A 17,303-nucleotide genomic window follows, 5' to 3' on the forward strand; every position below is an offset into this window, starting at 1 on the left:
AATTCCTAATTTGTTCCCTAGTAACTACTCGAAATTTTGCATCTTTTATTGTAAAGTGTTGCCATTTATAATAATACAAGATGCTTTGGTGATGATGCCTTTACTTTCAATCATTTTATTTTTCCTCCTGATACCACTTATGTAAGCTTTTAAATGCAGGACTTTCAGTTGTAACAGACTATTTTTAGATCATAGAGAAGCATTGCTACCTTAACTTGAATTAAAGATCTATACTTAAACTTCTTCTTTCACGACATAACAGAGAAGCTGTCAGACTTTCTTTTCTTTCGCTCTTCCTGTTTTCTTTTTATGTTTCATCTAGGACATCTTCTTGTTTCCTTGCAGCCTGAGATGAGAGCTGTCTCCTCCTTTTCACATCGTGACATTTAAATTTCCAGCACAGACCTCTACCAGCAACAATTCAAGGACTAGTCCAGTCATCAACTTCAGCTCAATTTAGTGAGCAGGAAGCTGATACAGATGTTGTGTTGACGCAGATCTTCATCCATTGCCTGTATAGGAGGAGGGTCATTGAGTGCTTTCCCTCCGTGTCCTGATACTCAGTGCTCCTCATTTTGCAGGAAGGATGCTTCAGAATCCATCGTCCTCTCCTTCAGCTCTCCTCTTTACCTCCGAGAAAATACAACAATTAGACACAAAGCAACACAAAGCCTAGACAACCACTACATCACCTCTTCTGTCCTGAAACTAAATTCACTGTCTCATCTTGGCACAGATCAGAAGGTCTGTGTTGTAGATAATCACGACAAAGAGGTTTCTTCATGCCAGTGCAGTTGATGCCATCTCCTCTGGGTCCTGGTGAGAGGCGGCAACAACAGCTGTCACCTCTGTGGTGGCAGATGGCTCTCTAAGACCTGAGGACAGCCGGAACGATTTGCTTCAAGACGTCACTGTGATTCATTTGTATTCGCCCCTTGAATGGAAAAGCACTGAAACAGGAAATCTTGTGTGTTTTTGAAAAAGATTGACTTTGTTTTCACATTGTTATCATGAAGTGACTACATTACAAAGTAAGTAAAACGATGGCCTCTTTAATTTACCTTCAAAAACAAGAGATGTCAAACAACCTTTATCGGCTCAGTGAGTTTGGATTGTTTGACAGAACCCTTAAATTTGGATACAGCAGGTTTAAAGTTTTAAAGTCAGCTCTCTCATCTCCTGAAGATGAGATCAAAACAGGTTGAGTCACAGTAAGATCTTAGAGCGATAGCTCAATGAACTTCCCCTTAAATCCCTCCTCTAAAGTGTCTTAAGGAGATTGTACTCAGAACGGTAGTACATACACAGTTTCTACAGTATAGTTTCAGTAGAGGAAAGTATTCCAACATCTTTTTTTCAGGTAAAACAGCTGAAGTCATGAGATCAAAACTCTGTTTGATTTGAATGAGGAATTTCTTTAATTTATTTAATATACAAAGGATTTGTTTATGGTCATGTTTTCACCTTTGCCCATTTTTTTGGTTTGTTGGTTTTTCAGCATGATTACACAAAAACTAATGAATGGATTTCCACGAAACTTGGATGGAGGATGTGTCTCAGCCCAGAACAGACCCCATTAACTTTTGATTTGGACCCAGATAAAAGGACTGATCCAGGGATTATTTCTCACGTTCTTTGAGATTGGAAGACATTTTGATTAATTTCTCAGGGAATAATACATGAATCCTGATGAAAAAACAGGTTTATTTAGGCTGGCATCTTTGAGTGAGTACAATTTAATATGCATCGGAATAAAATTCTGGATCTAGCAGGTTTTAAATATGTTTTATTTGATATTGGATTAGACTTGAAGGGGACTGTTGGGCATTGGCAGAGGTATGTGCTCTTCTGAGTGCCATTCTAGTTCGTTTCTGTTATTTATCTGGAAAGATTAACAGACTTCATTTCAACAAAAGTTCAGAATTTAGTTTTCATGCCTCTCGTGTTGTTGGGGCGTTAATTATTATTAGATGCTATGAAGTCAAGTTTGTGATTTACACAGGCTTGTATTAACAACTGATTTATGTAAAATTATGTTTAAAAACACAGTAAACATAAAACTCATGGGGCCAAATATTGTTGTTGGTCGGTCAGATTTGGCTGTTTGCCTACGGCTGATCAAAAACCTTTGTTATTTAGATTTTAATGCCATAAAAGTGTCACTGATAAAAAGAACCGGCACATTTTAAATTGGCCACTTCTTCAGCTAACAAAAAAATGAACTACACTGGTGGCGGTGACCACCCCAGAGCCAAATGAAAGGATTCCCTTTTTAATCTCTAACCTATAAACTTTTTGTTGTCATGTAGTAGCAACATCCTGTGCCTTATTCTTGAAAGATAGCCAATCTAAGCAGCGTGCACGTTCAGAGCTATCCTGCAAGAAACCAGAAAATCCCCATATGACAAAGCTGTTCATTATTTAAGCTCTGAGATGGATTTATTATGTTAGACAATAAAAATGCTCTTTTCAGACCAAACAAGGCCAACAAGCAGAGCTGCAGCCTCATCACGGCCAATATAAATCTATTTTTGACATGAGTTTTATAAATGATCACTCAACATGCAGCTATAATCATCACTGAACCATTTCCTGAACAGTCTTAGTCTTAAAACGAATATGGTTCACTTCTTGAACTCACAGTGAGTTTTCTGTGACATATAAGAGCATGTTATCACGGAAAATATTATAGTGAATGTTTTTTTTTATTTAATGTGCTGCATTTATTAGATAAAGCACATTAATTATTTCTCTGTAAATGTGCCAGTGTTAGCTGCTCAGTTATTTTCTTCAGCTGAAGTTTTTTTGCAGGATGTTCTTAAACCGATGAAGTGACCGGTTAAGAAATACAATTATACAGCGTTCTTAAAATAATGCACAAAACAGGAAGCAGCCAAAACACTGATGCAATGATAATAACATCCACTATTCAGTGCATGTAGCAATGTGTGATATGAAGCAAACACTGAGATACTGTTAACAGCCACATTCTGCACATGCAGCATGAAGCAGTAAGACATAAACAGAGAACAATGTAAACAACCAAAATATTAATCTGAATAAAATGCTTATACAAGCGATTTGAAAGTGTGAAAAATGTTCAGTATCATATGCCAAACACACAAGCCATGCAGCACAGAGTTATGAGGCACAGCTGTGACATTAATGATTTGCCACTGACCTTCCAGAATATGATCAGTCTCACGACGGACTCAGTTTTAAAACGAAAGAGGATCAGAATCGATGCAGCAGAATCAGAAATCTTTCTTAATTCCACACATTCTTGTTCCTTGTCAAAACCAGGTGCCTATACATTACCCACAATGCAGCTAGACCGCCAAGAGTTTGGTTGGAGTCTCAGATGTGTTAGCTTGTAGTGGCTTATGTAGTTTAGAGGTCTGGTAAGATCACTTCTTCCTGACTCCAAACCCTTCAGATTTTGTCGTCTTGTAGTCTTCAGACCAAACTGGCATTGACTCGAGTGACATCACTCAAGGCAATCTATCAGATTAGTGCACTCTGGAGACAAAAGCCTTTATACTACACGTTTCACATGTAGTGACGTAAGCCTAGTAGCCTACTCCCCAAGACCTGTGAACAGACTTGGATTTGATAAATCTGAGTTCCCGTCTGAGTCATTCTTAAAGTGACTACGAGGAACTTTTAAGTGTTTATGAAACAGTCTGGTGATTCCTCTGATGATTATAAATGACCTGTAACAGCAAACGAGACCATCAGAGAAAAGACTGCTATTTTTATATAGTTTATATACGATCTTTATGACAGCAGGCACTTGTGTCGTGCCGCTTTTGTCAAAAGGGGCCACTAGAATCAACAACTGAAAGTTCCTCCTAGTCACTTTAAAGCAAAGGAATATTTTCTTTTCTTAGTCTTATAAACTTGATATATTTGGGTATAGAACTGTATTCACAATGTTCTGACTCTTTTATTATTATTATTTTTATTAAACAATTAATGGAGTCATCAACAAAGTTTTCTCCACATAAACTGACAAGGAAAATAGTTGATAGTCGAAGCCTACAAACGGTGTCCAACCTTTATACCACTTTTGAGAAGCTCTGAGAGACTGGCTGAAGGAGTTGGTCCAGCAGGGGATTACTCAGTCCCCTCTCAGAAGAGACCTTGTGGATTTGTTGTTTGAGCTTTTCTGGCACACTGGTGTGGGATATTGCCATTTATTAAACATCACAACTCAAACATCACATCAATTGACATGTATTACGTAAAAGAAACACAGTCAGGAAGTTGTAATGTAGGATTATAGAGACAGAGAGAGGCACAGACACACACAGATAAAGTTAATACTCAAATAAAATCATTTTGAAATTGAATATAACTATTCTGCAATCAATTTAACATAAAGACTTCACACCATTGAGCCTCACAGACACCTGAAGTCCTACATACATATAAGAGGAATGTGACTGTTGTGTTAATGGTGGGACCCGTTATGATGGGAGCCAGGCCATAGGTTGCTCTGAATAAAAAAGTGCATGGCATGCGAGGAGTCGCCTGGAAATAATGTCTCCTCGCTGATAGGTTGTTCAGCCACACCGCGCCACACTTGCGCATGGATTGGCCTACTGCTCTTTTTTCTCCCAGTTTCTCATTGGCTTTTGGGCACCGACGGTTCCCTGCCATCATTTGCCCGTGCAGTTTTCAATGAATATTGTATGTTGTCTCTGGCTTTTTTTTTTTTTTTTTTTGGGGGGGGGGTGGGGGGGCTGATCATTTGAATCCGCGCGTCGCGACGAGGAAGGCACCCTGGATGAGCAGCAGCGCACCAGATGATGGCATTTCTCCCAGCAGAGACCGCGGCAGCTGCTCCTCTTCGCCCAGGACCGTGTCCCTCCGAAATTAGATAAGAGAGAAGAGCCAGCGGGAGATTTTCAGCGGGGAAGATGTTCTGCGCGAAGCTGAAGGAGCTGAAGATCGCAGGAGAGTGTCCTTTCTCCAGCAGCGCCAAAAATAATCATGAGCTCGGAGACTTTGAGGAGCGCTCAGCGGATTTACTGCCTATTTCTAAGGACGTGCACGGAAAATCAGGTGAGGATCTACCTCAGCAGAAGAGCAGCAGAGCCAAAGTTAACCTGCATACACTTGGGGAGAGCATCCGCAAATTGGCATGTCCCGAGGTGAGTTAAAAACACGTTTACGCATTAATATTCAGCTCATGCAACTAAAAAAAAAAATGCAATTATTGTCGTCGCACGTTTTCCTCCATGCCTCTTTATCCACTTGAGATACAGATATGGTAATCCTGCTTTTCTATGTTTCATCTGTAATTGAAGCTTTGCCAGACGATGACCTTTAACTCGCTCAACACTTTGTCATACAGTTTCAAAGGCTGCACACTGCCCTGCAACGAATGATGAGACTATCAGATCACACCAGGGACTCTGAAAGGTAACACGTGTGTGTTTTTTGTAAATACAGCTGCCACATAGGCATCAATAACAACCTCACTACTCCTCCTAGTCTGCTACAAATAGACTACAATTACAGGCCTTCGCTGCCACTGTCTGTATCCCAAAAACAATCATGATGTGACAGATGTTGCAGCCTCATCCGGAGCCTTAAAAATGTCTTTTCCCACTCTCACCATACACTGATAATAATGAAGATGACAACAATATGGTGTGGTGTAGACTCAGGCTGCTATGGATACCCGGAGATGGAGAGAAATCCCTAACATATCTGCTGAAAAACAAACAGCAGACGATGAACCAGCCTCCACACTTGTCTCAGAATGATCACAGTCCGATGCGGAGCTAAAAAAGTATAATAATCGATGAATCATTTCAGTTGTTTTTCAGGCAAAAATGCAAAAACATTCACTGGTTGCTGTTTCAAGATAGTGGGAATTTGCTGCAAACAAAACAAGACATTGAAAGACTTGGCACTCGGGCTTCCAATGTCTTGTTTTACACCTTTTTTTGAGGCAAAATAATCAATTCATTCAGGAAATAATTGGCAGATTAACTGAGAATGAAGATAACAGGTATAGCTGCTCTAGTCCGAGGTGTTTCTGTGAAAATGTGGCCCACTGAGCTGTGGTTTATGTGTCTGACTTTGATATGTGTTGTCTTCACAGTCCAATGATCTGCTGTACAGACCATCAGGGTTGCAGTGACAAACCAGAGCATTTAGTAGAAATGATGAACATGTACTCAGCCAAAACAGGTAATGTCAAATCTGAAGTATTTCCACATTAAAAAGGTCTCGTGTGTGGGATTTAGTGGCTTCTAGTGGTGAGGCTGCAGCTTGAAACCAACTAAATACCCCTCGCCTCACCGTTCCCCATGGTGGCCACTGAAATAAGTGAAAAAAACGTGATGGTCCTCTCTTGAATCAGTGGTTGTTTGCAGTGCAGCAGTCAATAAAAAAGCAACCCAATCACCAGAATAAATGTTAAAACTGAAGGATTCTCTATGTCGCAACCTTAGGTCTGTTTAGGATGAATTAAAAAAAAAAACTTTTTTGTCACAATGCTGTGCTTATGCTCTGGTTTACTCACAAAGACGACTTGGTAAGGCAACTAAAACAGGTATTTCAAGCCAAAACATGATCTTTTCCTAGTCCTAACCAAGTGGTTTTTGTACCTAACCAGTGTTGTCACAACATAAAATTGAAAATTCAACCTAAAGAAATGTCAAGTTTGCAGAAACGTACCCTGCCAACATTTATTCTGGTGATTTAGTTGTGGTTTGTCCATTCTTGGCTACCCTAGACACGTCTGACTCCATGATAGAGGACCCGCTCCCTCTGTAGATATAAAAGACTCATTCTATGGTGACAAAGACATTTTTTTTCGTCAGGTAATTATACACAAATAAAGACATTTATTAAAGCTGGGGTTGGTAAGACTGTAGAAACCAGCAAAAGCGAGCTAAAGGAAGGTGTTCAATCGAAAAAATCACGTCACAAAGGCTACAAGCACAAGAGTTACTCCAGGTTTGTTCTTTATGCTAACATTAGCTGCTGAAGGAAGCTATTGCTGCCACCGCAGCTCTGTTAAGTTTCTGCTCCTAAATCCCACTAAATCCAACACACTGGACCTTTAAAAAAATGTGTATTTTGGGCTTCACATCTTCACCTGTTTCCCCTCATGTATCCGACAGCAATCCAGATGGAAGCCGTGAGAGTAGCTCTTGGCGAGGAGCTCTTCAACATGTGTTATGAGGAGGACGGACACATTTTGAGAGTGGTGGGGGGAGCCCTCCACGACTTCCTCAACAGCTTCAACGTCTTGTTGAAACAGAGCAGCCCGCTGCCCAACCCGGACAGAGAGGATTGTGTAAACGAACCTTCGGTGCTGTGCTTAGACAAGGATCTGGGTCTGCTTACTGTCTATTTCTTCAACCCCCGCCCGACCACTGAACTCTTCTTCCCTGGAGTCATCAAAGCTGCTGCCCGTCTGCTGTATCACACCACTGTGGATGTGTTGATGGACCCCCCCGGTGCTAAAGACTGCATCTTGCAGTCCAGCCCGCAGCCCAGTCTTCTGTACACAGTTGTAGTTAAGGATGCTAAAAATCTGAGCCCCAGTCCTCTGCGGGCGACCTCAGCTGGGACCCTTCCTACCTCTCTGTTCTCCACCATCTTCCCTTTCCATCTGATCCTGGACCAGGACTTGGTTCTGGTACAAATAGGACACGGGCTCAGGAAGAGACTGACCAGGAAGGATGGACTGAGGCGGCCTGCCACCTTCCAGGAACACTTCTCTATAGTCTCCCCTCAGATCAAATGCACCTTTCAAGGTATTCTGACCATGCTGAACACACAGTTTATCATCCGGATCAAGCACGGAGTCTCCACCACAGATAACACAGGGAAGGTACGTCGACGTATCTAACTCGAAAAGTGACGTCACTGCCTAATGAGGCGGAAAAGGTCTTCCAGTCATGTCTTGGTATAAAATCGAGTAAGACAGGGAGAGAGAGAAAAAAATCAGGCTGTTTATAAGCAGTCGAGCTTATTAGCGGTGGACTCGGGTGCACTTGGCCTGAGGTGGAGATCAACATTATACCCCCAGCGGAGATCAGAAGCAAATGTCAAACCATTTCATCCATCAAAGGCACAGCCATGCTCGTGCTATTTATGTGAGGGTGCACCGCAATCGGTCGCCATGACAAGAGAAAAAAAGTATCAGTGAGTAAACACAGCAGTGGTAAAATGACTAATGACATTCAGCCAGAGATGCCTCCACTCAGCCTTCCAGTGGTAGTGTTAACATTAGCAACCACAGAGTCCAATTAAAACAGGCAAAAAGTGAGCTGGAAGGAAGAGTCTCAGTCTCTTTTCCATCTGGGCCTTATGATGTATTATTCAGCTGACAAGTCCACTCTGCACAGCCATCACTAATATGTCAACAGAAGCGGCACCTTCAACATTAATTATCACACATTTCAAAATGCTCCTTTAGCTGTATTTTATACCTACAGATATTGTTGATATGACAGCTGAGAAAAACAATGCTGCCAATGTGAGGCTAAATAAGAAAACCAAACTATTAGAGGGATTCAAATATTTTTTCATCTTTAGCAGTTTCGGTGATGTAAATGTAATAACTGGCATGAGGGTGGGAGGATATAGGATTTTATCGCAGATTGGGATAAAAACACTGGTGAATTTCCATTATCGGAATAATTGTGAATTTCCTCCCATGAGTAACCTCGAGAACGTGCAGTCCTATATTAATTGCCGGATTTCTTTTGAATTGCCCGAAGTGGACGTAATCATCGATCCAGTCATTCAAAAATTCAAAAAGTCCGTCAACATGACTGAGGTTTCAGCTCGCCCATTGTATCCCATACAGAAAAAGTTGAATTGGATGTGTGTAGAAACGAAAGAAAGACAGCAAGATGAGATTAATTTGTCATTATTTTTTCCCAAACTTTATTTTATCACTCGTTAATGACAAAGTATAACATTAATACATAAACAAGGAACATAGGCATCATGACAACATACAATACATGTCTCTGTAGTGTAATAATGATGTAATAAAGATCAAATAAATAAATATATAATACAAAATAATAACTTAATAGAGACAGCATGTATTATGATTATATTTCTTCGATAAGTTCTTGTAACATACTGACAGTATCAGCACATTTATTTATGTATGTATGTTTAAGAGCTATTTTAAGAGCTATATGCATATTTTGATGATTTTCGTAACAATATCCTGAATCGCAATTATATTTGCCAGGATAATGAAATGGTCATGTCTTCCCATGTCTATGTCAGAATATTACAATAAGATAAATGAAAAGGTAAGGGGTATGTGTTTTGACAAATACACTTTTAAAAAAAAAAAAACTTGATATACAGTCTTTGGTTTTAATACTGAATCCTCATAAGCTTCCAGATGATTTTTTAATGAGAAATTAGTAGGTTTTTATTGCTCATGTATTATTTATTTTAGGACTGCCTGATGTGGCATAATAATAATCATAGTATTAGCGATTATTTTGATGGATGTTATGAATGCGATATGATTCATGATTAGTGGAATTATCATTTTTGCTTTAGAATTGTTTTATTTTCAATGAAAAATGATCAAAATCATGATGATATGATATTTGTTGGGGTCTGTACAAAAGAAAAATGTTTTCTTACATCTGGAGAACAAGATTTGTAGGCTAGGGTTAGGGTTAGGGTTAGGGTTACAGTCCTTATTAATGCTGTTATTCATTGCAGCTTCTGAGGACATTGTACACGGTCATATTGATTGATATTTATCAGTCTAGCAAGTTAGCATTCTCTATCATTCCAAGTACACTAAACACTGATGGTGATGTTTAGCAGTTGAATTGTTGACCATGTCAACCATCTTAGTTCAAGGTTAATATTCCTATATTAGCTGTAGACACAAAGCACAGTTGAGGCTAAAGGAAAAGTCATTCATTTTGAAGGTATTTAGTACTAAACAGGACAAATTTAGATTTTGACCTCATGATGGCGCTTGAGGAAAAGTCATGGGATCATCTAAGTTCGCCAGTTGTGGTGGCGCTAAAAGTCAGAGGATTACCACTGTCACTGGGTTTCATCCTCTGGGAACCATGAATGTCTGTTCAAAGCTTCATGTGATCCGTCCAATAGTTGTTGAGATAATACAAATGTGGCTAGTGAAAATTGTACTTGACTACGATGGGATAGTAAGTTTTCCCAGTAGTGCTGCACAATTTTTAAAAAATTATTATCGAAATTGCGTTATGGCCAAGTGCAATATCCAAATTGCAGGCTGCAATTTTTTGATAAAGGTAAAATGTGTGACAGCATTATAATGAAGAACTGTAGCACTGCAGAGATGTCCTGACATAACAAATGTCCCATCATCAGGATTTTAAAAGCTTTTTTCAGTGAAAATACATTCCTTGTAATCGTGAATCAAATTGCCATCATATTATTCGTCTGAGTAATAGCAATATGATTTTTATTTACCAACTCGTGCAGCCCTATTTTCCAGTTTCCACCCCACTGGAACATATATAAGCCTTCGGTCTGTGTTTACTGGTGTGGCTGACAGACAAGTCTGCTTTTCCTTATGTCAAATGTTTAAGTGTCCATATATGTCTCGAGAGAGTTTATGTATGTATAAACTGTATATTTACAAATGTGCTGTTGCCACTGAGAGAAAAAACATAATTTTTCTTTGTGGGACTGTGGGGAATTTACACTTAAAATAATAACTTTAACTCCAGGATGTATCCAATACAGTTATTCAAAATCAAAGTTATCAGCTAGGACAGGCTATGCAAAAATTAACTTCTCTCATCATCTGTTTTTTTTTTCACTTCAGCTCATGGACCTTAAAGGTCAGATGATCTACGTTTCAGAGTCTGACGCCATCTTATTCCTGGGCTCGCCATGTGTGGACAAGCTGGAGGAGCTCACAGGCCGCGGCCTCTACCTGTCAGACATCCCCATTCACAACGCACTGCGAGACGTAGTGCTTGTGGGTGAACAGGCCAAAGCCCAGGACGGTCTGAAGAAGCGTCTAGGGAAAGCCAAGGCAGCTTTAGAGCATGCTCACCAAGCACTGGAGGAGGAGAAGAAGAGGACAGTGGACCTCCTCTTCTCCATCTTCCCCGGCACTGTGGCACAGCAGCTGTGGCAGGGCCAGACAGTCCGGGCCAAGAAGTTTAAGCGGGTTACGATGCTCTTCTCTGACATCGTGGGCTTTACGGCTGTTTGCTCACGCTGCACCCCGATGCAAGTGATCACCATGCTCAATGAGTTGTACACCAGGTTTGACCACCACTGTGGAGAGCTTGATGTTTATAAGGTAGGTTGAAGGATCAGAGGAGCACATTGTTTTGATTTTAGTTTAAATTTAACATTGAAGCCCATGATTAAATTAGTCCTTTTGTTAGCTGTAGCAACTGCTAAGTTAAAGGATAAGTTCATCCCAAAATGAAAATTCAGTCATTATCTACTCACCCCCCTCCCGATGATAAGTGGGGTGAAGTTTTGTAGCCCACAAAACATTTCTGTAACTTCACAAAAAAAAAAAGACAGTGTTGCAGCATTCTCCTGCAACTGAAGTAGATGGGGACTTGATTTGAAAATTTAAAAAACAGCTGAAGGAAAACATGAAATGGCTCCATACAACTCCCAAATTGATTTGAAAAGTCATTATTTACACCCTTTTTTAAGCTAAATCCATTAGCACGCAACTTGTCAAAGCAGAAGCCTTTTTCAAATTAATTCATGATCTCAAGGCTTCTGGAGACGGGCTGTATACGGAGACATGGTTGGTTGTTTTTCAGTTGTTTTCTTAGGTTTTAGTCCCATCTACTTCAGTTATTTAGGAGAACGCTGCAACACTGCTTTGCTGTGAAGCTCCAGAATGTTTTGTGGACTATGGAACTTCACCTGACTATCCATAGGGGTGAGTAGATAATGACTGAATTTTAATTTTTGGGTGAATTTATCCTTTAAGAATTCCTGGGACATTTCAGAAGTAGCTGACATTGGAAAGCTAAGCTCACACAGTCCTGCCACAAAATCTTAAAAATGTAGAGATACTGGCACCATCAGCAGCTGGTCAGTCTTGGCATTTAAACTATTGTGTATCTTATGGCAAAGTGTAAATGACACGATACAGTATGAAGTAAAATTTGACATCACAATATTTATAAAAACACAATTTAAGAGAAAGTGGCAATATTTTTAGGGATTTTTACGCATTGAAACTGAATTTAAACTTTGTAAATGGTATTTTCTGCTTAAATATTTTTAGTTTTAACAATTATATTGAAAGTTAATTCTCATTGAAATCTTATTTCAAAAAATCACAAAGTTTAAGATTTTATGTGTTCATTTGTAACAGTTAAATTTAATTTTTCTGTAAATTTGATCTTCCATAGGTTGTGTTGTCATGCCAGGAGGTATGACATATATATTTCAGAGATCAAAATATATCTATTAATCATTTGATTAAAAGATGTATTTTTTATTTCTATATTTTATTTATTTTATTATTTATTTTTTATCAACTGATATTCTGATTTTTTTGCCTAAAAAAAATTACGTCAGCATCCTTGATGGTACAGCAACTATGGTTCTGCCTGTGGCTGAATAAAAACACCTAAATCTGCCTTTTGATTTATAATTTTTCTCAGGTAACTCTAAAAAAATATATATATATCAAAACATTAAGAATTAAAAAAAATATAAAACCACATTCAAACAGACACTTTTTCTGTCTTATGACAACTAAATAATTGAGCACATCAGGTAGTATCACAAGGTTTATAAAGTCAAATAATTTGCATCATATGCCTTCACATATTAAACATGTTTAACAAAATTACTATTCACTACAAGTGCAAAAGACAGAGACTATTGCTCGACCAGCTCTCCTAGTGTCTGCCAAAGGCTGCTAATCTACAGGGAGGTTGGATAATGTAATCAAACTGTCACCGAAGCATAACAGAGAGAGCAGCATGTTTGACAAATATCTCGTAAAACGCTAGGAAGTCAGAGGTTCCTTCAGGACCCTGTTTCCACTCCACGCATATGAGCCTAAAAATAGTTTCACTTTGTCTCTGCCACATAGCTGCTGAGTGCTCTCCGGTCCAGATTTACACGTACAAAAGTATATGAAGAAAAAAACACTTGGGGACTTTTTAAAAATGACGAGGGATCAAGTACTTTTACAATTTAAGTTTTATGACTCCTCCGTTGTGTCCTCTACTACAAGACGGAGAGCAAGTCAGATTGTGAAGAGATTTTGATGAATACCCACTTCAAATGTCTTTTTGCTTTTTTGTCTTGACATTTTAGATAAAGTTTAATCTTTCAGGTCAAACACTGAATAGCAGCACTGATAAGGAAACCCTTGACTTTGGGCAGGAGCACCATCAGCTTTTAAATCCTTTCTTCTGTCGCAGTTGACAGGTTAGAAATCATTTTAATGATCATTTCATGTATTCAGGTGGAGACCATTGGTGATGCGTACTGTGTTGCCGGTGGCTTACACAAGGAGAGCGAGACTCATGCACTCCAAATAGCACTCATGGCCTTAAAGATGATGGAACTTTCAGACGAAGTTATGACGCCAACTGGAGAACCAATACAGGTGAGGGTCAAGTATCACTTCTTGTAAAACTCATTTTTCAACTTAATGATGAAGCCTCCAACAACACATGATCCCTTCTCTCACAGAACAGAACCAGGTTTTGCTTGGAAAGCAGTTATGGTTTTGACTTTGACAATTTTTAGCCATAACATTATAAAGTCTTAGAATTGTCATCTTTATCTCTAGAGTCCCTAGCGAAACACTATCGAATAAATACATCAAGAAATCTACGCTATGCTGCAGCAAGACACTGTGGTATGACAATTATTTAATGCAAAGTTATCAAGAACCAAAAGTAATAAACCAAAAGAATTAAGAACTGTTGACTACATAGACTACATACATCTTTTGCTATAATGCTATTTCAAAGTATATAAATCTATTTTTATCTAAAATGCATGTTCAATGCGGTCATCTCTCATATCACATTAATATTAATATTAATAACAAAACTTTTAGTAGCGTTAGGTTGGAGAGCTAAGTTACCTGTTTGGCTACAGCCAAGTTTAACCAAAACTAGCAGTTAGTCCGAGATGCACCGTTTATTAGATGTCAAAGACGCTAGCGAAGCAACACAGTACATAAATTAAGCACAGTAGAAACGTCAGAGAGGTCAGACTGCTGTGTTTTACCATATATCTTTAAATGTTACAGTTAGGCTAAAAATGTCAACACCGACCAAACAAGTTTACCGATTTAACATGTGTATCTACACAATGCAAATCAACAGCCAGTCTTCCTACCCGGAAATCCGAATTCATCACTGAAACCCACTGAAAACATTGCTCCATAGCGCCATGAGTGGTCAAAAACGGCACAGGGTGCCTTTAAACAGGAGTAAATCCTGTATTTGTTATGACTAATTTCAGGTGCACTTGCTAGTATTTACAACAACAGGGTGGTGCTCATGTGGTATTGTTTGAAGACTTTAATTTTCATGTGATTTGTTGACAATGACAAACCAGTCATCCTTTAAAAATATTTGTTTTATTATGTGAAACCGAAAAGAGCTGTGTTTGCGTTTATGTTAGACTACAATCATAAATGGTTTAAAAGTGGACACCGTTCATGCACTCCAGTGATAGTATTGATGAATAAAAGACACGCAGAGGCCTGGTTCATGTTGAATGTTGCATTTTTTCCACAGATGCGTATCGGCCTCCACACTGGTTCAGTGCTGGCTGGTGTAGTTGGGGTGAGGATGCCACGCTACTGCCTTTTCGGGAACAATGTCACGCTGGCCAACAAGTTTGAATCCTGCAGTCAACCAAGAAAAATCAACATCAGCCCGACAACCCACAGGTGACGTAACACTGCCAGTCAATGTTACAAATACTTATCTTACTGAAAGACACAAAAGCAAGTAAATGTCAACCACATGAAATCACAGTTGTTAAATTTTAATGAGCCAATACTGTATACGGAATTATTTCTAGAAGTGGTTATTGCAGAGAAAAGACGTGCTCTCGACAGGAAACTTAACTTTTAGACGAACACTGTTATTCCTCTCGTGTCAAATAATTTGCCACATTGTTTTTAGATTCATGTTTTATTTGCGTGCTCTTTGTCTCAGATTGCTGAAGGATCGCCCAGAGTTTGTCTTCGTTCCCAGGAGCAGACAGGAGCTTCCGGCCAACTTCCCAGAGGACATCCCTGGTGTTTGTTACTTTTTGGAGGCCTCCTTCAAAACTTCAAAACTGACTTTGAAATGAAGTCAAGCTGCCGCGGAGCCCAAATAACACATAAGACCTGACGAAACATAAACGTATCCAGTGAAAACAGTGCGAACACCTTGTATAGTTTGGTTTGGGTTGTTTAGATATTGATGATATTGTCTTTCAGTCAAACTCTCACAGCTGTTTAATCACAGCGCTGTCAAACATGAGTCTCGTCTCTGTACAATTATCCATTTGTACAACTGTAGTTTTTCATCTGCAAATGTATTTGATACAAAAACTGTCTTTCTTTCCAAAGTCTCATCAACGATATTTATATTCACTGTCAATGAAAGGTTTCCAGACTGTTTTGTTGATTTGAACTTTTAAGAAGTACAAAACATATGAAACGTACACGTTTCAAAAGTAGTCAATAGTTGCTTCCTGTTTCTTGTGAAGACATTTAAATATATCATCATAATGTTGATATGATGCTGAAATACATTTTGGATTTCGATCCCGAAGAGTGGTTCATTTCCACAAAATATCTGACTGGTCCGTTCACATCTGTCCAAACTGGTACCTGCTAAAGCACCTTGGCCTGTTGGTACGACAGAAGAGATCAAAACTGAATTGGCTTTGTGTGTTTCAGTTAAGAATCATGTTACGAATATTTTGGAAAAGCTGAAGCAAATGATGAAGATTTCGGAGAGCAGATTCAGGTGCCTTATAGGAAAGTATACAGGCAGGATTACAGATGTTAAGACTTTCAAACAAATTATTTGTAGTTATATTTACTTTGCTTTTTTCTATTTAGATGTGGTGGGACATAAAATGATTTCTTCCAGAGGCTTGTGGCTCCAGCTCAGTATATATTTGTAATATTGTGTAACTTAGACTTCCATTTATTAGACATTAAGCATTCCAAGATTACATTTTCCTAATATGAGTAATGTAAATGTATTTTTTACTTTTTTCCACTGTACACATGTTTATACTATATTTATTACATTGGTTTTGTTGCACTTCTTTCCTATACAGCAGGAATACGACACAACAAGAATATAATGAATGTTCTGCTATCACTCATAATGATGTGCTTTTATCATTAATGTAATGTTATCAAAGCACAATAAAACGGTGACATTAACAGACTGAAGTGACTGACTCAGCAGTGTGTGGAATATACTGTTAGTATATAGTGTTGTGTTAAATTAGGCTATTGACACAACCCATAAGGGTATGATATGATATCAAATTATGAAAAGTAACTAAGTAGATTTACTCAAATTAGACTACTTATATGTTTAATTATTTTAAGGTATACCACACTTTGCTGTAGAACTTTTATCATCTTTTATGATCAGCTTATTAAGGCTGCGATGTTTTATTAGTGATTAAGCAGCCAATAAGGAATATAAAGCTAGCTTTTGACCTGCCGCATCATTAAATTGTTATTTACATGTTTGAGCATAGTTAACAGCGATGCAATACTAAATGGGCCTATTTACTGTATATGTAAAGTCCTTATGTATAGGCCTAATGAATACAGAATACTACATTTCACCGACAATACTTCTGTATTTTTACATATATTCAATAACATTTTTAACGCAAGAGTCTTACTTGTAAAAAGTAGTTTTACTGTATGTTATTGGCATGATGAACTAAGTACATTTACTGAAGTGCTGTACTTTGGTAAAAATTTTTAGGTCCTTTTTTGTTTTTTTTAGGTATTTTCTACTATTTTTATACTTTCACCCAAATACTCTTTGTTTACTAGTTACTTTGCAGATTACATGCTGCATTACATGAGCCAAAATAGTGCATTTTTAGATTGATTCATTTTTATCAGGAAAAAAAAAAAAAAAAAAAATGCTGATTGCTGGCCAGGCTGATAATTGGTCAACCAGTATGCAGTATATATATGTACAGGTATATCTATACATATAAATATAAGTATAATTTACTTTTACTTTTACTTTTGATAGTTGACAGAAAATTATTTTTAATGCTTACTTAATTACTTTTAA

At 38.3% G+C, this 17,303-nt stretch overlaps 1 protein-coding gene across 1 annotated transcript; it reads left to right on the forward strand.

The window, feature by feature from the left end:
• The first annotated feature begins 4,922 nt into the window (after nucleotides 1–4,922).
• On the forward strand, nucleotides 4,923–15,327 carry gucy1a1 (guanylate cyclase 1 soluble subunit alpha 1). Its single transcript, XM_073466070.1, has 8 exons — nucleotides 4,923–5,156; nucleotides 5,360–5,427; nucleotides 6,116–6,204; nucleotides 7,143–7,858; nucleotides 10,832–11,317; nucleotides 13,472–13,615; nucleotides 14,763–14,917; nucleotides 15,189–15,327. The coding sequence occupies exons 1-8, from the start codon at nucleotides 4,923–4,925 to the stop codon at nucleotides 15,325–15,327; spliced, it is 2,031 nt and encodes a 676-aa protein (XP_073322171.1).
• Nucleotides 15,328–17,303: the final 1,976 nt, after the last annotated feature.

Source organism: Pagrus major, chromosome 1 (genome assembly GCF_040436345.1).
Source record: "Pagrus major chromosome 1, Pma_NU_1.0".
Classification (NCBI taxonomy): domain Eukaryota; kingdom Metazoa; phylum Chordata; class Actinopteri; order Spariformes; family Sparidae; genus Pagrus; species Pagrus major.